This window comes from Aulostomus chinensis, chromosome 15 (assembly GCF_037954235.1).
Source record: "Aulostomus chinensis isolate RoL2024-O1b breed Wild chromosome 15, RoL_Achi_v1.0, whole genome shotgun sequence".
In the NCBI taxonomy this organism is placed as follows: domain Eukaryota; kingdom Metazoa; phylum Chordata; class Actinopteri; order Syngnathiformes; family Aulostomidae; genus Aulostomus; species Aulostomus chinensis.
The window spans coordinates 22,336,346-22,357,068 of record NC_141334.1 but is presented as its reverse complement, the minus strand read 5'-3'; the positions used below and the strand labels follow the sequence as shown (position 1 = coordinate 22,357,068).

The 20,723-nt window shown below is 40.7% G+C and overlaps 2 protein-coding genes across 3 annotated transcripts in view; both read left to right on the top strand.

Annotated features, from left to right (window-relative positions):
- ei24 (EI24 autophagy associated transmembrane protein) overlaps nt 1-3,751 on the top strand; it is a 7,937-nt gene extending 4,186 nt beyond the window's left edge. The window contains exons 7-11 of the mRNA XM_086179009.1: nt 897-1,016; nt 2,497-2,608; nt 2,697-2,808; nt 3,150-3,224; nt 3,313-3,751. Of these exons, the coding sequence (XP_086035135.1) occupies nt 897-1,016; nt 2,497-2,608; nt 2,697-2,808; nt 3,150-3,224; nt 3,313-3,475 (582 nt within the window). The 3' untranslated portion in view covers nt 3,476-3,751. The remainder of the gene's footprint in view (nt 1-896; nt 1,017-2,496; nt 2,609-2,696; nt 2,809-3,149; nt 3,225-3,312) is intronic.
- A 1,750-nt stretch (nt 3,752-5,501) lies between these two features.
- On the top strand, nt 5,502-20,505 carry stt3a (STT3 oligosaccharyltransferase complex catalytic subunit A). Of its 2 annotated transcripts, none has more exons than XM_086226527.1 (18): nt 5,502-5,640; nt 6,301-6,421; nt 6,522-6,582; nt 6,667-6,788; nt 6,955-7,100; nt 8,294-8,384; nt 8,874-8,980; nt 9,064-9,228; nt 12,569-12,749; nt 12,825-12,980; nt 13,072-13,163; nt 16,585-16,740; nt 17,325-17,513; nt 17,640-17,756; nt 18,367-18,469; nt 18,719-18,907; nt 19,208-19,323; nt 20,124-20,505. In XM_086226527.1, the coding sequence occupies exons 2-18, from the start codon at nt 6,334-6,336 to the stop codon at nt 20,160-20,162; spliced, it is 2,118 nt and encodes a 705-aa protein (XP_086082653.1). In that variant the 5' UTR covers nt 5,502-5,640; nt 6,301-6,333; the 3' UTR covers nt 20,163-20,505. The 2 variants fall into 2 exon arrangements, with proteins under 2 accessions (XP_086082653.1, XP_086082654.1); XM_086226528.1 differs by lacking the exon at nt 5,502-5,640 and adding an exon at nt 5,675-5,808.
- Nucleotides 20,506-20,723: the final 218 nt, after the last annotated feature.

The following is a 20,723-nucleotide window of genomic DNA, read 5'->3' as shown; positions in this document are numbered from 1 at the left end:
TTAATGAAAATGAAAACTAGAACTATTGTACAAAAGCACAAGTATTGTTTGGGAGAGCTAAGCTCCCTCATCCTGTCTCCATGCACTAAACAATACTAAAAGTGTGTGAATCATGGATTTTTTTTTTTAAATGCCAGGGTGTGGACAAATAGTACTTACTACAAAGCAAATTATTGTTACCTGTATTACAGTCATAATAATTTGATCAGGTAGCAGTGTTCAATTCACTGAAGAAACCATAAATTTTTTTACTCACCACTGTTTGTTTGTAATCCACTTCTTATCTTAGTAAACAGAGCAGCAAACATAGCAGCACTACACTGATGGGAGAGTTTAGTGTAGAAGAGATAAGGTAATAGTATCCTGATTTCCCATTTGTCAAGTGTTCAGCGAGTGAGAGTGCAGTGGTGTTTTATAAATGTAATCACTTGATACTGTCATCTCTGTTCCAGTTTTCATTATCCATACTAGCCTAATTGAATGAAAGAGAATGTTATTTCGATTAAAAATTGATGTAAATGTAATGAAATTTTGATAACTAAAACTGGACTATTTTCAGATATCCTCACCTACAAACATGAAAACTTTAAAAAAGTCTTAAATGTGACTTGAGGAATGAATTTCTGCCGTAGAAGTAATGCAAAGATTAAGTTAAAAAATAGCTGCCAAAATGTACACTGTCAAGCGGAGACCACAATTTGTTTACATTTAGAACCTCTACTTTTAGAACCCACATGCAAAAACAAAAATGCTGTATCTGCTCTTAGCAATAAAAAGGAAGGTGTGTGGGTTCCAAATTCCGATGTCTATGTTGTGCATTCTACATATTTGTTCCAGGTAACCCTATAGAAACACAGAGTTAACAGTGTTTGTTTTTTTTTCCTAATGTGTCACAGGATATAGCTGATCTCGCATTTGAAGTGTCTGGCTGTAAAGCACAGCCATTCCCCAGCGTCAGTAAGATCATAGCAGACATGCTCTTCAACCTCCTACTCCAGGCACTGTTCCTCATTCAGGTACATTGTTGTACATTGTTGCAGGTATGGTCTGACACTGGAAGCCCATATTTTCAGTCCTGCTGCCCATTCTTAACAGCTTTCACCAGAAAGAAATTGGTGGCATTTTTTATTTATTTATTTATTTATTTATTTATCTCTATCTCACACAGGGTTATTATAGATCATGTTGGGGGAGATTTTACTTCAGACTGTGATCTGCATTTCATCTTAAAGCAATACTTCACCCATAAAGTTCACTTTACCAGTCAAGTACTCACAAATAGGTGTCTTGGGTTCACAAAGACATTTTTTTCACTTTTATTTGAGCCAAAAACAAAACAAAGGTAACCCTTGCGCTTCAGCGCTACCGTGAAGGAGCACTAGCAAGCAATTTTCCAGCTGGTCATCCTTTTGTTTGTTTGCTGTTTGCTTAATTCAAAGTGTTTGTGAATTACTCAGCGTACAGTTGGATAAATAATATGTAGATTATACAGGAAAATGGGTTTGAGAATTTGTAAATGGTCGTTGTTTCTAGTCGATTGTTATTGGGTACTGTCAGCTTCAACCTAAATATACATGGCTGGCTCCCTCTGCGTTCTAATATCATAAGTTTCTAAATGACAAAATAAAGTTTTTGGGGGAAGTCTTGTTTTAAACAAATCTCCTAACCAAACAAACATCAAGAAAAATAATGGATAACTTTCATAATCCTAACAGATTATGAGAAGAAAAAAAATCTACATTGTCTCCAGCAAATTTTCCTATGATGACTAAAAAACTGGAAATCAGAAATCATCATTAAAGACCTAATCACATGTCACTACCAACTGAAACCATGTAAAAGCACTAAGTTCCTGTGAAAACATTTGTAAGAACAAGAGTTTGCAGTGAATGCAAACATGGAGGTGGGAAAACTAGCAGCTTTTTTTTCTGTACTAAAATGTATTTGGGCAACGTAGTTGAGGGGTAAATGTGGGGAATATGAACTCTTAACAGAGTGCAAGAGGAGTTGGAGGAGTGTCGAACACCTTTTGGAAACATTACATACTGAAGTTAAGGCTAGGCTATGTATGCCAATGCAAGGTGCAACAAATACGGCGTTAAGCATAATGACAAAAACGGTGTATAATATTCTGCCATCTCTGTTTTATTTGGTTATCGATGATATGTATTCACAGTGGGGTTTGTCATGGGTGTGCACTACCTGACTTCATCCGGACTGTTTGGAGACAATCCAACATGTTTGATTCACTCATGTAAGGAAGAGCCTGGTCTCCTCGCATTCTTGTCAGTTTGAGTTTGTACCCCTCGTACACTTGCTAATTCCTGTGCCAACCTGACTGGACCAAACTAGTACTGACTTTTGAAGATTCTGGATGAGATTGTGAATCCTGTTTAAAAAAACAAACAAAAAAAACAACCCTGTATGAAGCTTGTCTGGTTTATCTCCTGCTTCAGTGAGTGTAAATGTGTGCTTTCTATTTACATGCTCCTCTAGGGTATGATTGTTAGCCTCTTTCCCATTGATGCAATTGGACAGATGGTCAGCCTTCTCCACATGTCTCTGCTCTACTCCCTGTACTGCTTCGAGTATCGTTGGTTTAACCATGGTTAGTTCAAACATTACTTTCCACACCAAATTTAATCAAGTGAATTGACGACAGCATAAACAAAAGGTTGTGCTTCTTTCTATGTGAGGCATTGAGATGCACCAGCGGCTGTCCAATATAGAGAGGAACTGGCCCTATTACTTTGGCTTTGGTTTGCCTATGGCTCTGCTAACTGCCCTGCCCTCCTCATACATCATCAGGTAATACTGATCATTTTCGATGAATCAGTTTTGTTAATGATTAACTGTCTTTTTCTCCTCTCTGTTTGTTGCTTTGTATATATTGATAATTGTTTCCAAAACTCAAAAGTGTGTTCTTTTTTAATGTATGTGTTTGCCATAGATGTAAAACTTTACTTTTGTTTTGTTGTGGAACAAAAAATTTGCAGGTCCCATGTTATTAAAAGAAAAAATAACCCTTGGTTGTTTATCAAACTGAATATTATGATACATTTTTGCAACCCTACTGGAAACCTGACCTTGTGTTGTGTTTTGACTTTAAATACATGTCATGTTTTTGTTCTTTTCTTTCAATCCAATAGTGGCTGCTTATTCTCCATCCTCTTCCCCCTATTCATCATCAGTGCAAATGAGGCCAAGACGCCAACAAAGCTATAGTAGGTGTTTTAGAATCCTACATTTATTCTTAAATAGTTTGTCTCACTGCTTGAGTCTTCAATCACATTTGGGTTTCCTCGTCTCCAGCCATTTCCAGCTGCGTCTCTTCTCCCTGGTTGTGCTAATCAGCAACAAGCTTTTCCACAAAACAGTCCACCTACAATCCTCCATGATGTCATCGACGTCCTCTGAGAGGCTACCATCCCCCCACACCTCCCCAGCTCGACATAGACTGCTGCCCACCCAGTGATGGATCTACTTGAAGGAGGGTTATGGCAAAGAGATTCTACTGATGTGGTGTAGGACAAAGGGTTTACATGTTTTATCTTTTCTCTGGGCCTTCAATTACTCATTTGCAGCAACCACCACAAGTTTTCAGTGTGACACAAAAATTGACTGCCCTGTGCCTCACACTCAAAACACATCATATACTCAACTCTTGATGTCTTCTTATGTGAATTATCTTTCTTTTTTGTATAATGTGCCATTTGAGTGACTCTCCTTTAATAAATGACAGCACAAGAAATCATGTTGTATTAATGTTAAGGCCAACTCGTGTATAAAAGAAGAAACTTTTTCAGTTTGAAAGGACTTGTTTGTATTTGGAGGTGAAGTTGCAAAGTGACATTGACAAACAGAGAGGCTGTCTCAGTCTGAGGTGAACGGTGATATGACACTGCCAAACTGCTATGGCTTTGTGTGGTTTATTTCACTTGCACTGCTACACTGCTAAACTAATATAGACAGGAGTCATATGGTCAATCATATGGACAAGGGGGTTTTAGCCTCAATGCTGACCAGAGAGCTGAGGTAAATATAATTGCTTAAAGTGTTTGGTTTTCATGCTGTGTATAATCTTCATAATAGTACACCCTGATTATGTTTGATCACAACCCGCTCAATCATTGGAGCTTATGAGCATGCACGACTCTTGACACCATGTGCATTTAATGTCAAAATAGCCCAGCGCTCGTGCAGACTTATTTGTGAGTGAGTTTTTGTAAAGGTAATACATCTAATTTCAATTAAACAAAATTGCCAGATTTCAATGTTTTTATGTGTTCAGGGTTTTGGTGAGGTCACTTTAGGGATGGTCCAGACAGCATGATTCAAACTCAGCAGGAAAAAGGATCAAACGTCATAATATCTGAATTTCATCCAACCATTTTCTACCGCTTATACTATTAAGGGTTGGGGTGGGGAGTCTATCCCAGCTGCCTTTGGGCGAGAGTTGGGGTTCACCCTGGACAGATCACCAGGCCAACATAAACAGACAGTCAGCCATTTGCTCTCACTGCCACACCTACAGTCAACTTAACGTATCCAATTAGCCTAGTCCCCTTTTACATGTCTTGGACCGTAGGGGAGAGCCGGAGTACCCTGAGGGAACCCACGCAGCAACAGGGAGAACATGCAAACTCCACACATAAAGACTCCGTGCTCGAGCCCGCAACCTTCTTGCTGTGAGGTGAGAGTGGTAACCACTACACAGGGGCGGCATGTTGGTGCTGTGGTTAGCACTGTCGCCAAACCGCAAGAAAGTTCCGGATTGCAACCCCGGCTCGGGCACGGGATCTTTATGTGAGGAGTCTGCATTTTTTCCTTATGCCTACCTGTGTTCTCTCCGGGTACTCCAGCTTCCTCCCACAGTCCAAAGACATGCAAATGGGGACTAGGCTAATTGGATAATCTAAATTGACCGTAGGTGTGACTGTTAGTGTGAATGGTTGTCTGTTTATATGTTTTTGCCATGCGATGGACTGGCGAGGGTGAACCCCGCCTCAAGGCCGAAAGCTGCCCCCCGCGACCCTTAACAGGATAAACGGTAGAAAATGGATGGATGGAGTTGATTATATATAGTCCATATATTAAGATGTAATTATAGAAAGTAAATCTACTAAATGAGTTGTAATTTTTTTTCTTATTTGATCATATTATTTAAGATTTATCATTCAAATTTGCAAATGAATCACTGTTTTCATCCAGTCCGCTAACCTACACTGTCAGGTCAACCGAAGAAAACTTAAGACTACGTACCTTCTACATTTTAAACTATTCCTTCAGTCAGAAATTATTTCCTTTATAATATTTAAGTAACTGTTGCTAATGTGGTGGCCGGAAGTAAATACCAGTGCACCGCTGACTTGACATGAATTGTTTTATTAAAATTTGTATGATTTTTTTTTTAAGCCAATAGAGGGCGAAACGTTAATTATTCTCGCCGAAGGACACGTCACTGAACCACAGTGGTAGGGTCGGGAACTAAATTTGAATGACAGCCGAAGAACCAAACAGATCTACCTGACATTACTGCTGACTGACGCTCAACCAATCAGCGTGCACCATGACGTGTTTGGGCAGAACTAGCTTGCTGTAAAGTTTGTGTGCGAAGTGCATGAGTAACAGGCGGAGCGGGTAAGTCTTACAGAATATAAAAAAAAACAAAAACCTTTGCTCCCAGAAAAAGAATGCGGGTTATTTGCATTGTCGTACTACTGTAGTATTCGAAAGAGTGAATAATAATCTGAGAGTACATCAAGGAAGAGACAGGGGGTCTGGACTATTGAGCAGCTAACCTAAAAGGTTAGCATTACTTGCTACTTAGTCACTTAAAGGAAGAAGCAGAGCATCAAAATATTCAGTCGGAATCAGTGCTGGGGGTTTTTTCGTCAGCAGTGTCGTAACGTGGACCATCTATTTGCGATTGAATATATTTCTATTTTATATTCCAAGCTCTTCCCATATATCCTTGCTCTGGGATGTTTGAAAGGTTGTCTGACTGTCAGTATGGCTCACTCTTGTGGTGCCTCCTTGAAAGTTAGAATTCATTTGGTGAGCTCGATACAGTGTGTATTCTTTTTGCACTATATCAATGATATCGCTGAATTGGAATGCGAAAGCTTTCAAAACACCACTGAAGCTTTCTAGAGTGGGTGCTTCCTAGTTTCTGACGCTCCTCATTAGTGCGTGGCCTTATCTGGTTGGGCTTGACATGGAGGTTGTCTCACCACGGTGGAAAAAGTACAAACTTTGCCTCTGCTCCATTTTATCTGACATCATTTTTCTTCCCTTCAGGTAGTACGGTGAGCTGTCCGTAACCTTGCCAAAATGACCAAGCTGGGCTTCCTGCGTTTGTCCTATGAAAAACAGGACACACTTCTGAAGCTTCTCATCCTGTCTATGGCTGCTGTCCTCTGTGAGTTCGATAGTCACTTTATGGACTTTTCAAAACCCTAATTGTCTCCCTGTTATTAAATAAAAAATATGCTTTGTGTGCTTTTCCCTCTCATCCTCAGCTTTCTCTACCAGACTCTTTTCTGTCTTGAGGTTTGAAAGTGTCATCCATGAGTTTGATCCGTAAGTGCGGTTTGATTATTCCCAAGGATTATTAAATGATTTTCCTCCCTTTTTAATAATGGTGTACCCTCATGTCACCATTAGGTACTTCAACTATCGTACCACCCGCTTCTTGGCAGAAGAAGGATTTTACAAGTTTCATAACTGGTTTGATGACAGGGCATGGTATCCACTTGGGAGGATCATCGGTGGAACCATTTATCCAGGTAAAATTAAAAATAACAAACAGACAACAACATGCTGTAAAGCTTTTTTTGGTTTGTTGATTTCTTAATTGGAGCTGTATGAGGTAAAGATGCGAGTACATTACTCAGTATTGAAGTGATGTGCAAAGCTAACATGAACACCTTTTTGTATGATCTCCATCTCCAGGACTGATGATCACCTCTGCTGTCCTCTACCACATCTTACATTTTTTCAACATCACCATTGACATCCGTAATGTTTGCGTCTTCCTGGCTCCATTGTTCTCCTCCTTCACTGCCCTAGTCACCTACCACTTCACCAAGGAATTGAAGGTATAACTGATGAAAAGATACTAAAATGCACTTTGATATTATTTTACAAATTCCCCAAAAATGCACAAAGGCACGTACAGCCCATGAAGAGGGTAGTCACCCAGCCACAGTGTTGAATATGCCCAAAAGCCAGATTTGTTATGCTTCTGCAGCAGCAGCAGACCAGACCCTAACCCAATATTTTCTGGTTATTAGTACCCTTTATGTGAATGTGATATTATTGGAACCCCTTGAGAAAATTGTTCATGTTGACTTGGGTGTGCTCTTGAACTCTTGAACTAACCCTAACCTCTTGAACTAAAAAGATTTTGGTGGTCAATGAAGCAAGTTACTGTTGCCTCATATTAACATGACACCTCTGGGACTCCTTCAGGGAATCTGCAAATTTACCACAAATGTTCGACTCAAGGATAACCTGAAAAAATGTTGTTGGTCGCAGTGACCGGTTCATATCACAGAAGCATACAATTGCGATAAGGTGTATTGCATCAGAGTGGTAGTTGGAGAACTTACTTAGCCGTCATGATGGCTAAGCACATTAAAAAAGCCCAAATTTGGGCTTTATTAGTGTGTAATTTCACATGGTGACAGATCGTCATCGTCCTCTGCTTATCCGGTTGGTCTGGGCCGCAGGGGCAGCAGCCTCAGCAAGTAGGCCCAGACTGCCCTCTCCCCAGCCCTTCCGGGAAATCCCGAGGTGTTCCCAGGCCAGCCGAGAGATATAATCCCTCCAGCGTGTCCTGGGTTGGCCTCGAGGCCTCCTCCCGGTTGGGCATGCCAGGAACACCTCCCGAGGGGTGCGTCCAGGAGGCATCCTGACCAGATGCCCGAACCACCTCAACTGACTCCTCTTGACATGGAGGAGCAGCGGCTCTACTCTGAGCACCTCCTGAATGACTGAGCTTCTCACCCTATCTTTAAGGGAGAGCCCAGCCACCCTGCAGAGGAAACTCATTTTGGCTGCTTGTATTCGCAATCTGTTTTTTTGGGTCATTATTCAAAGCTCATGACCATAGGTCAGGGTTGGAACATAGATTGACCGGTAAATCGAGAGCTTCACCTTTTGGTTAAGCTCCCTCTTCACCACAACGGACTGGTTTAGTACCTGCATGACTACCGATGCCGCCCCAATCTCCCGCTCCATGGTTGATGGTGACAGATCATGTCAACTAATCAGTCTTTTGTCTGTTTAGGATGCAGGTGCTGGGCTCTTGGCAGCAGCAATGATTGCAGTGGTGCCTGGTTATATCTCTCGTTCTGTTGCTGGCTCTTATGATAACGAAGGTATGAAACTGTTGTGCTTGATGACAGCTTATTACATGATAAACTTCAACGGGTCATATTAACCTCTCCTAGAAACTGCTCTATACGAAGCTGTGTTCAACATTAGCACTACACCTGGTTGCTTTAGCAGTTCTCTTTGCTTGATAAGCAGGCCAATATCATTGACTAGAGGTAAGATTTAAGCAGAAAAAGGAGGAAGCAATTACTTCCCAATGTAAAACGGCATATTGTACAAAATTTGTTTTCTTATTCACACTTCTTATAGACTTAATAAAATCATTAAGACATTATTAACGTGCCAATTACTTAGTTATAATGTGTCTTGAAGCCTACAGATTCAAAATCAATACTTTATAACGAAATGGCATAAAGGGATTGTAAAATTGATAAAAGCATAAAAACTGAATTTTGATAGTTATTTTGTCAAACCTTATCAGAAAGAAAATGAGAAAAATGAACAACTGAACTGTACTGTCCTGCTTACTTTAGGTATTGCCATCTTCTGTATGCTACTGACATATTACATGTGGATCAAGGCTGTGAAAACAGGCTCTGTGTACTGGTCATCGATGTGCGCGCTGGCTTACTTCTACATGGTAAGCAGTAAGGAAAGGAAATGTTTTAAAGGATTAAGATTCAACGTTACAGAGATAATACTGAGTAATTTTTGTGTATGTAGGTTTCCTCCTGGGGTGGTTATGTGTTCCTGATCAACCTCATCCCCCTTCACGTTCTGGTTCTGATGCTAACAGGACGATTCTCTCACCGCATCTATGTGGCTTACTGTACAGTCTACTGCCTGGGCACCATCCTTTCCATGCAGATCTCATTCGTTGGCTTCCAGGTAAGATGAGCTAGTTGGGTTTATACATGCCCTCCTTCAAACTGAGGTCCAGCCAGATTTATAGTAACATTGATTTTGGCCTTGTGCACACCTGGTATTAAGATCTGTCCTGATGTGATCCAATCGCAAACAGTCAGATCTGTTGAATATGTTCCCATTTGATTTTGAAATGCATGTCCATGTGTCTCCTGCGATTGGATCTTGCTTTCCTGGGCGGTTTGCAATTAAACACATACGATACTCCCATTTGCAACGTTTTAATGAGCATATTTAACCGAATAGCCGGCAGTTTAGTAGTTACAAGTGGCACATGTAAGTATGTCCCTCAAAACCTCAGGAGATGAAACAGGTTTATTTGTTGCTGTTGATTGTGTAGATTAACGCAACCACTCAGTCTGTCACAGACATCTGTAGTAACTACTAAACTTTAAGGGAAAATACGCAATTAACAACACAGGAAATGGAAGTGTTGTACATGTTGATTTTCATGCTGCAGGGGAAGGTGAAATTTGATCACAGGAGACTCATTTAAAAACCAAGTGTGTACACACTCAGTAGAAGCTGACCACTTGTCATCAGATCACATCGGGAAGGACCTAATACCAGTTGAGCACAGGGCCTTTGTGTTAGAAGGATCAACCTGCGCTGACAGCTCAATTTTTCTGACACTTATTTTGAGGTAAGAATTATTGAGAGGTGAATCACCACAGAGATACCGGGTCCTTTCAAATGTTGGTTCACTGCTACCAAATATAACAAGATGTTTGTTTGTTGTTTAATAATAACAATAAATAATGCTGATGGTTATTTGAAAGCTTTTAAAGCTTTTCAATGTTACTTTGCCTGCATTTTAAACACTGTTCTATTGTTATTTAGCATGTTTGAACAGTGAGGTATTTTAGTAGGTAATAAAACTCACTATGGAACAAAAATTAAAAAAAAAAATCTTTATACATTAATTCTTCTGGGTTTCATTTAAAGGCATGAAGTTACCTAACAATATTATTTGCTCTTTAGAGTGATGTGTTTTGGGTTATTTTCTGCAAAATACCTGGAAAAAGCACAACTAGACAGGAGGGCCCAACCAGTACGGGATGTTTTAATCTATTACCATATTTAGAGCAGAAAAAAATTATCACTTACAGATATGTGCAACCCATACTGTGTATTGTACCAATATGACTATATAAAGGTAGAAAGCTCATTTTCTTAAAGAATACCTTACTTCATTAAAACATACTCAACATTTTCATTCACAACCATTTGAGTATAGACCAAAAATAAAACGGTAAAATAAACAAGGTGCTTGAACAATCGCTGCTGGACAAACTGATCCCAGTTCTAATTCCTAACCCCAGTTACTATATAATGGTCACAGTTAAGGCTGAAACTATTCCTCGAGCAATTCGACACTAAAATTCCTCAAGGCAAAATTTTTGGAACTGTACTTTGTTTTGCACGTAGCAGTGGGCACTGACATTTGGTATTAAAAGGCTTAATTATTAAAGACCAGAATATTGATAAATTTAAATTTTGATATAATTTATTATCACACAGCTGCAGCGTCTCTCCTCCCTGCGTTAATGCATTTCCTTGATACACACACACACATGCAGTACACACACACACAGAGGAGGTCAGCGCACTTCTCTTACCCTGTCTGTCTGATCTGTTGATTTTCTTCATCAGCAGGATGTTTTACAAAGTCATCCCAAAACCCAACTGATGTTTTTTTTGTTTTCCACAGATAAATTCACCCGCGAATCAGTTTTCAGAGCAGAAAGCTGCATGTAGACCAGACTTGTTATTAATGATGGAGTTTATTAAAACAGTCAAAACTAATGTGATGGTGAATGACATTGACACCAACCAGGTGTACTTAAAAGATTAAACAACTACATAGGGAGGCCTTTACATTAAACAGGAGAGTCTGTCTCTCTGTGAGAAATTGTCTGACCTTCTCAGAGCTGAGTGAACAGGTGAGGAAGGAGAGGAGGGCAGTCTGTTCACTTATTAATTGCAGATGCCGTCATTTTCTTGGAATGATTAAAAACATAATAGTGCCAAAATTGGTCACAAACTTTACCTGAGTGTAAAGAGAGCATAAATATCCCAATGTAAAAATTACCATTAAAAATCTTGCTTGTAATTGTTCCCTTTTTTTGGAAAAATCTATATTTTTATTGCTTTTATTGTATTTTAATGGCTCTTATTGGTGTTTTTTGATTTCTAAATACAGACATGCGAACTCATAAGAGAAGGAAAAAGGTGGCATGTTGGTGAACCAATCCCTTGAAGGACCCTGTTTTTACTTCAGTAAAAAGTAAAGTAAAAACAGTAAAAGTACAGTCAAAGTAAAGTGACTTTACTTAGAACTTTTACATGTTCATTTCATACATGTCCATTTAAGAGACTTGTCTTTCTCTTTTGTATTTTACTATTGCTCTTAAATAAAGCAAAAGTTATGTAGTCAAAAAAAATTGCAGAATGCACAATACTTATCTGATTACTTGATTAATCACCAGAATAATCAGTAGATTACTTGATTACTAAAAGAATCAATAGCTGCAGCCCTAGTTACAGTGTCACTAGGTGATGAAAGCATCAATCAAGTTGTCCAACAAAGTTGATGGTGTCTATGTTCATGATAGTTTTAAAGTTTCCTCTGTCATCAGACACGTATTTTGTCAGTCATACCTGAAGAAGATGGAAGTTGACCATCAAAACATGTCAGGTATGACTGGAAAAAAAATACGTGTCTGACAACAGAAGAAACTTAAAAACTAGATCAGGTTGTTATATGCTCAGTCTTTTTTAACTTGTTTGCACTTTTTTTTCCTGGCATTACCTGGTTTCAATGGCAGCATCTGCTTATCTTATGATCAACTGGGAATTGTTTTTTTTTTTTTTTTTTTTCATTTTTCCTCAAACCAAAAGTAGCTTACTTAAGAAAAGTAAAATCTGAATCTGTAGCTATTTGGCATTTAAGCATTTAAATTGTTCTTTGTGGAATATTTTTCCTAAATGGGTACTGGTAGTGAAGGCGAGATGTGGATACATGCTTTAGAGAATCATTAGAGTTTGGGTGAAGTGTTATTTCACTGATATATGTTCCCACTTTACAATAGGGACCCCAGAGGGCATCAATAAATGATTAATACTTAAGGAGTGCTTATTCAGCTTTTTCCATAAAACCTGAATAAGAATCAACTGTTATTAATGTCTCCCTGTTGTAATACCTTACCATTATTTCTATCTCTCCTTGGTTCTGACTGGGAATTACAGCTACTATTTTGTTCTGTCCTTTTTAACTCCCTGCCTGTCTTCTCTCACCCACCAGCCAGTGCAGTCGTCAGAGCACATGGCAGCCTTTGGTATGTTCGGCTTGTGCCAGATTCATGCGTTTGTGGACTACCTGCGGAGCAAACTCAATGCCCAACAATTTGAGGTGCTCTTCAAGAGCGTTATCTCCCTGGTGGGTTTCATCTTGCTGTCTGTGGGCACTGTTCTAATGCTTACAGGTAAGAGGACCAAATTTTGTTAATTTCCATTTTGGATAAAAAAATTTTTTTGGACCTAATTAATTTTGCATTCAGGTAAGATATCTCCATGGACTGGCCGTTTCTACTCCCTGCTGGACCCTTCCTATGCCAAGAACAACATCCCCATCATTGCCTCTGTGTCTGAGCACCAGCCCACAACCTGGTCCTCCTATTACTTTGACCTTCAGCTCCTGGTCTTCATGTTTCCAGGCAAGTGCACTTTAGGCAGAAACAAAAGAACAATAGTGAATTCTTTCATCATGGAGACTTCTGACTGTTGTGGCCTCTGCTTTCCTTCCAGTTGGTCTTTACTACTGCTTCAACAACTTGTCGGATGCCAGAATCTTCATCATCATGTATGGAGTCACCAGCATGTACTTCTCTGCTGTCATGGTGCGTTCTGCCAAGTCACTAGAAGCTTGCACATTTAGAGTTTTATTTTTGTTATTTTTCTTTTATTGTGAAAATATGAAAAATAGACAATAACACAAATGTGACATAAACAACAGCTACAAAACAAAAAAACTGAACATAAAAACTGTGCTGTACCCTTAGAAAACAATGGATACCAGTTTTCAGGTGTAGGCAGGTAGCAATAATAATAAAAATAAGCATACAACATTAAATGGGGAAAGACCTACACCTACACCTAAACTCTGGTATCCATTGTTTTCTAGTGGCACAGCAAGGTTTGGTAGAACGGTAGTTGATATGTGGGCTGCTGCATCCCATCTGGTTTATTGAGTAGTCAGACATCTTGTAGCATAATTCAGTGAGTTTAGTTGTTTCTTGTGGAAATTTCAGGTTTTCATGTGCATACAAAGATAAAAAGAAATTAGAAAAACATAGTTTATGTACCCAGCCTGAAGGGTTACCGGGGCCCCGCCCTAGCCAGGCCCGGGGTAGGGACCCGTGGTCGAGCACCTGGTGACTGGGCTTTTGCTAGTAAGGTCCAGCCGGGCCAACCCGAAAAGGTTACATGGACTCGTCCCCCCATGGGCCCATCACCTGCAGGAGGAATTGGAAGGGTCCGGTGCAATGTGGAACAGGCAGCAGACCAAGGTTGGAGCCTTGGCGGTCTGATCCCCAGACATGGAAGCTGGCTTTTGGGACATGGAGTGTCACCTCACTGGCGGGGAAGGGGCCAGAGCTGGTGGAAGAGGTTAAGTGTTACCAGCTAGATATAGTTGGCCTCACCTTGACACAAAATCCTTGAGAGGGGTTGGACTCTGTCTGTTGCTGGAGTTGCTCCAGGTTGGAGGCGGAGGGCTGGGGTGGGCTTTTTGAAGGCCAATCTTCGGGGCATAATTCGCCGAGGCAGTGAGACAACTCTGTGGTGGCAGAACTCCGGGGGTGGATGATATCCAGCTAGGGTAAGGCTGTGGATGTTGTGGGGCTGTCTTGGTTGACATGTCTCTGCAACATTTTGTGGACATCAGGGGCAGTTCCTTTGGAGTGGTACACCCGGGTGGTGGTCCCCATCTTTAAGAGAGGGTACAGGAGAGTGTGTTCCAACTATCAGGGGATCACGCCAAGGTACTGGAGAAGGATGGTCAGGGCGATGGTCAAACCTGAGATCGAGGAGGAGCAATGTGGTTTTTGTCCTGGCCATGGACCCATGGATCAGCTCTTTTCCCTTGCTAGGGTGTTGGAAGGGGCATGGGAGTTTGTCTAACCAGTCCACATGTGCGTTGTGGATTTGTAGAAGGCTTATGACTGTGTTTTCAGGAGCAGTGGATGGCCCCTTACAAGGGTCATTCAGTCTCCACTAGAGGAGTGAGAGTCTGGTTCGCGTTGCCAGCAGTAAGTCAGACTTGTTCCCAATGAGGGTTGGACTCTGCCGAGGCTGCCCTTTGTCACCGGTTTTGTTCATATCTTTTATGGACAGAATTTCTAGGCGCAGTCAGGTGGTGGAGGGTGTCAAGTTTGGTGGCGGGAGAATGTTGTCTCTGCTTTTGACGTGATCCTCTTAAGGTGAAGAGGGAGCTAAGCCAAAAGGTGAAGCTTTCGATTTACCGGCCAATCTACATTCCAACCCTAACTTATGGTCATGAGCTCTGGGTAATGACTGACAGAACAAGATTGCGAATACAAGCAGCCAAAATGAGTTTCCTCTGCAGAATGGCTGGGCTCTCCCTTAGAGATAGGGGGTGAAGCTCAATCATTTGGGAAGTGCTCAGAGTAGAGCCGCTGCTCTTCCATTTTGAGAGGAGTCAGTTGAGGTGGTTCGGGCATCTGGTGAGGATGCCTCCTGGACGCACCCCTCAGGAGGTGTTCCTGGCATGCCCAACCGGGAGGAGGCCTCACGGCCAACCCAGGACACGCTGGAGGGATTATATCTCTCGGCTGGCCTAGGAACACCTTGGGATTCCCCTGGAAGAGCTGGTGGTAGTGGCTGGGGAGAGGGCAGTCTGGGCCTCCTTGCTGAGGCTGTGTGCACCTGCAACCCGGACCTGGATAAGTGGAGGACAACGAAGACTGATGAAGATGAATAAATTATTCCCTACAGCCATGTCTTTGTATTGTAGTGAGATGGAATTTTCCAGTTCACCCTGTTGAAAGCTTTTTCTGCACCTAAAGAGGCCATGATTGTGTCTTCCTGTTACAATGATGTGTAATGGATTAAATTAAGCAATCTGCATGTAATGCATGTCTACCCTTGATGATGCTGGTCTGATCTGGGCAAATTGTGTTAAGAGTGACTTTTTCTATCCTATGAGCTGGAGCTTTACTGAGGATTTTAATGTTTATGTTGATAAATGGGAGGGTAATTTGAAGGCAGAGTTGAATCTTTTTTTGATTTTTAGAAGAAGTGAAATCTTTGCTCTGTTCATATGTGTTCATCAGGTCCTGGAGCATTCTTGTTTGGCATTTGTCTGAGGGGAACATTAAAAAATAGTGCAGCTCTGTTGGGGACACATTAAATAGTGCATTGAGACTTAAGTGTAGTGTTATACAACAGTCCATTTTTGTTTAACTCGTGGAGGAGGTGTGAGAGTGGGCACGTATATGTTTTGAGGCAGAGGAGGGAGAGAGAGTTGTCTGAACAGAAGTGTCATGATGTGATGGTAGAATACGTGGGAAGGGGGTAAGAAAAGCTAGGGGGTAATTTCCTTAACTTTGAATAACTGACCATCTATGTATAATTTCTCGACTGATATCCTCTTCTATTTTCCTTCATCATCTGCTTACAGATGGGGAGTAGCTGCTTGTGTCTGTGGTCATTTCTTTGGATACTGTTTATTGAGTCCATAGTCCATTTCTTTTCATTGTCTGCCTTGTGGTTGTGCTAATTCTTTGTTTGAAGTGCTTAAATTCAATGATAGTGGTAGAGTGGCCATCTAGCAACCGAAGGGTCGCTGGTTCGATCCTTACTTCCCCTGGTGACCATGTTGATGTATCCTTGAGTAAGATACTGATCCCCTAATTCCTCCTGATGGCCCTGCGATGAACTGCCAGTCCTGGCAGCCCGTCCAGGGTCCTCTCACCCAGTGGCAGCTGGGATAGGCTCCAGCGCCAACGCAGCCCTAATGGATAGGGGTATAGAAGTGGATTGAAATTCAATGATGATCAGCAGGGTTAGGTTATGGTGATGTTTTTTCACCAAACGGTAAACACAATGAAATGTGATATTTTTGTCAGTTTCCGTGGAGAGTTTTAGCTGTTAAACTATGAAATACTTGGCTGCTTGTTGAGATTGTCTGAAGGTTTTTTTCCCCGACTCAGAGTGAAAATCACATTCACAGTGTTATGCTCTAAATGAAAAAGAGGGAATGGAAAGTGAATTATGTTCTAAATGTACTCGTCTCTTCAGGTTCGTTTGATGCTGGTGCTGGCCCCTGTCATGTGCATCTTGTCAGGCATTGGTGTGTCCCAGGTGCTGACCACGTACATGAAGAACTTGGATGTCAGCCGGCCAGACAAGAAGACTAAGAAGCAGCAGGACTCTACCTACCCCATCAAAAATGAGGTGGGGATTGGTGGCCTTTGAGAGACTGGCTCAGTTGTAGCCGACAGAGGGCAATGCCATCTGCAACCTCATTTACGTTTCAGACACAATCTGCTGACATGTTTCTGTACCCAACACACATTTGGACATGTCCTTCCAAATAAATTTTTTTATTTTTTTTTCAACCTTCTAATTTTGGTCCAATGGCAGCAGGAGCTGTTTTGATTAAAATTGCTGTCATTATTTAGCAAGAGGAACTCCTGTCCCACCAGGTGATACACCATGGCTTAATCCATATATCATTTGGTCTTTTCTTGTTGTTGCAGTTATGAGTATGATAATAAGAGATCTAATCAAAACACAAAGTAAATTTACTGAATCATTAACTATCCAAATAACTAAATATTTACTGTTTACTTACTACTGCTGCTTTTATTACTCATTTTCTACTTGGCTCTTGTACATATATGGTATAAAACTATTCATTAAATGAAGCAATCTAATGGTTTTTCCTGCTCTAGTTTTTAAATGTATTAACAATCAAAGCGCTGTGATGGTCCCACCAATCCAGTGTTAAAGTCCTGGTAATTGTTGTCCTCCACCAGGTTGCCAGTGGGATGATCTTGGTCATGGCCTTCTTCCTCATCACATACACCTTTCATTCTACCTGGGTTACAAGTGAAGCCTACTCCTCTCCCTCAATTGTGTTGTCAGCCCGTGGAGGTGATGGCAGCCGCATCATCTTTGATGACTTCAGAGAGGCCTACTACTGGCTTCGCCACAATACTCCTGAAGTCAGTCATAACCACAGAAATTACATTCTTTAGTACTTGTAGCTGAACTGTAAAAATACTAACAGTTATTCAGTCATAGTTCTTTATGAGATGGCTTTGATTCACATATTTGATTTTGTTCTCTAGGATTCCAAAGTCATGTCATGGTGGGATTATGGTTATCAGATAACTGCTATGGCTAACCGAACCATTCTAGTAGATAACAACACATGGAACAACACACACATCTCCAGAGTTGGACAGGTGAGCTTGACAACCTTCAACACACAGTGTAAATTCAATTTTATAATAAAAAAATCAGAATATTAGGATTTGACTAGGGGGAGCAGGCAGGCAGGCAAGCAAGCTATTGTGGCTCTGTCTTGGGGGTTGAGTGGGCCCAGCCACTGCACTGCATCTGAATGACCCAAAATATAATTTTTACTGATTGAAAATAAAATGTTGCTCAAGTCTGACATTAATTCACCATCAGCAGCGTGATAATGCTGGAGGGAGTGACTTGAGACCTTTTGAGAACTAAAAAAGTCCCCTTTATGAATATTCATGACTTTGTTTGGGGGAAAATATTGAAATTAATGGCAATTTGTGTAACTTCGTAGAATCATGGGTTAATAAGGGTAATTTATAATTAGATGCTTTTACAAGACAAGTTATGTTGCAATAGATATGCATCATTTTCTCATTTCTTGGCCATCTTACAGACATATTGTGCAAAAATAAATATTTGAGTTGTTTAGCCTTACGTGTTTATTTAGATGGAAAAATCAGACATTATTCATGGTGTTTTCATAGCCCTAGTAACCTCATAATGTTTTAAAGTATTATGCTAACTAGGCTCTTGTGTCTTCTGCAGGCCATGGCATCAACAGAGGAGAGAGCCTATGAGATCATGAGGGAGCTGGACGTTAGTTATGTCCTGGTCATCTTTGGGGGACTGACAGGGTATTCCTCTGACGGTATGTCAAAAGTATCAACTGTTGATACCGAACAGATATTAAAAAAAAAAAAAAAAAAAGCTGGTCTGAAACTTCAGAGGATGGTTTGTTGGAAATATAAAGACTATCTATCCCACTGATGTCGGACAAAGCTGACTGAGATTGCCTAGAAAGGAAGGGATATAGAACACATTCACACTGTTGCAGTACATGATAGCATTTCTAGTATTATGGATTTGTCGTTTAAGATTTCATCCCTTTGCATGACAGACATCAACAAGTTTCTATGGATGGTCCGCATTGGAGGAAGTACAGACACAGGGAGGCACATCAAGGAACATGATTACTACACTCCCACCGGCGAGTTCCGGGTTGACCGTGAGGGTTCACCTGTGCTGCTCAACTGCCTCATGTACAAGATGTGCTACTATCGCTTTGGCCAGGTCTATACAGAGGCCAGTGAGTAACTCCATAACAAAGTCTCCTTTCACCACATGTAGTCCTGTTTGAACTTCAACCATGACTTGCATCTGAGTATTGTGACAAGGAGAGTCGAGTATGGCATGATCAAATGACAGTCAACACAGGTAGAATTAGGTTAGTTGAAGTGGTAAACAAAATAGTTCCCAGTTGTGTTGCCTGTGCCTAAAGCTTTGTAGACACCAGATACTCTCTGCTGAGAAGAGCTGTAGTCAGATGATATGAATGAAAAATACTACTTCACTGTTTGTACTGTAACTCCAACGATGATCTTTGCAGAACGCCCACCTGGTTATGATCGAGTGAGGAACGCTGAAATTGGAAACAAAGACTTTGAACTGGATGTGTTGGAGGAGGCCTACACAACAGAGCACTGGCTGGTTAGGATATACAAGGTAACAATAACTGCTTCCCCTTCCTCATCAATAAGAAAGTCCAGTCCTATAAGCTTAGATATGAAAACATTCCTCTTGGTATGTTGAGTAGACAAACAGGTTGAGGAACTTTGCAGCAACAGATGGTTATTCACAACCTAAACCTGCCATTAAAGCTGCAACCAGTGTGTGTTGTTTTAGTCTTAATGACTTCATGTTGGTGGTTAAGTTTTATTGCATTGCATTCGTCGCACCCCACTGTCCATTCTCGCTACATTGGCAGCAGTGAAGATGAAATGCAAATACTGAAGCGCTGAACTACTTTTGTAACGAAAGAGAGATATACCAAACTATGAAGGGAATTTGATTTATTGCATCCATTGCTGTGTCCCTCTTGGGACAAGCACGTATCTTGGATGGACAGACAATGGGGCTCTGAGACAGATTGCTTCCCCTGAAATAGTCACAAACACATTATAATCATCTATATATGATGAGTGACATTTCTTTTGCGGCCGGTGCGACTGCAGTTAGAGGAATAAAGCCCTTAATTGTTGTTTGCTTTATTTCAAAACCTTCTCTGCTTCAGAAACCACATTTAGCAAAGGTTGCATGCTGAGAGGTGTAGATTTTAAACAGAATTATTTGCATATTAAAAACCCAAATTGTCCATCAGATTGGTGTTGAATTTATAATTCACTAACTGAAAAAAATGGTAATATGAAGGTGAAAAACAGAATTTGTAACCATACATGATGTATGATTTTTGAACAGCCTCATATTCGCAGACATTTCTAACAGTCTTGTGTTCCAACTTGTAGGTGAAAGATCTTGACAACCGGGGTCTTTCAAGAACATAAGACCTTCTGATGGCGATGGAAACACCCTTTTCACGCACAGCACTGAAGGCCTTCCCCTGTGATCAGCAGATGTGCTGGAAAAGAATACTTTTTATACTTTTTTGGGGGGAAGAAAAATTGCATCAGAGATTTGGGGGTATTTGTGTGTAGAGGAGTTTCTTTTTCTTTTTTATTGTGATAATAAAATTATTCATCTGAAATCAGAGGGAGTAGGTTTCAAAATGTCCAGTCTGATGATGGGAAGCTTAAGTTGCCATGAAGTGGCTAAACAAAAGCAGTGTTCATTTAAGCGACAGATTTTTACTCTGTGGATGAATAAATTGGGACTAAACACAAGAGAAAATTGTGATATGGTTTGTTTTTGGTAAAATTTCACATATTTATAAAAGATTGAGACCCAGCCATATTGATGAAAAGATTCATAATGCTAGCTTGTAATTTTTACAGTAAGCACAGAATCGCAAACTTGATGTTCTCTGATTAAATTCACCAAGGGGTGCAAAGTTATCTGCCATTAATTTTGTTATTGACTATTGATAGACTATACGACTGATAGACTAT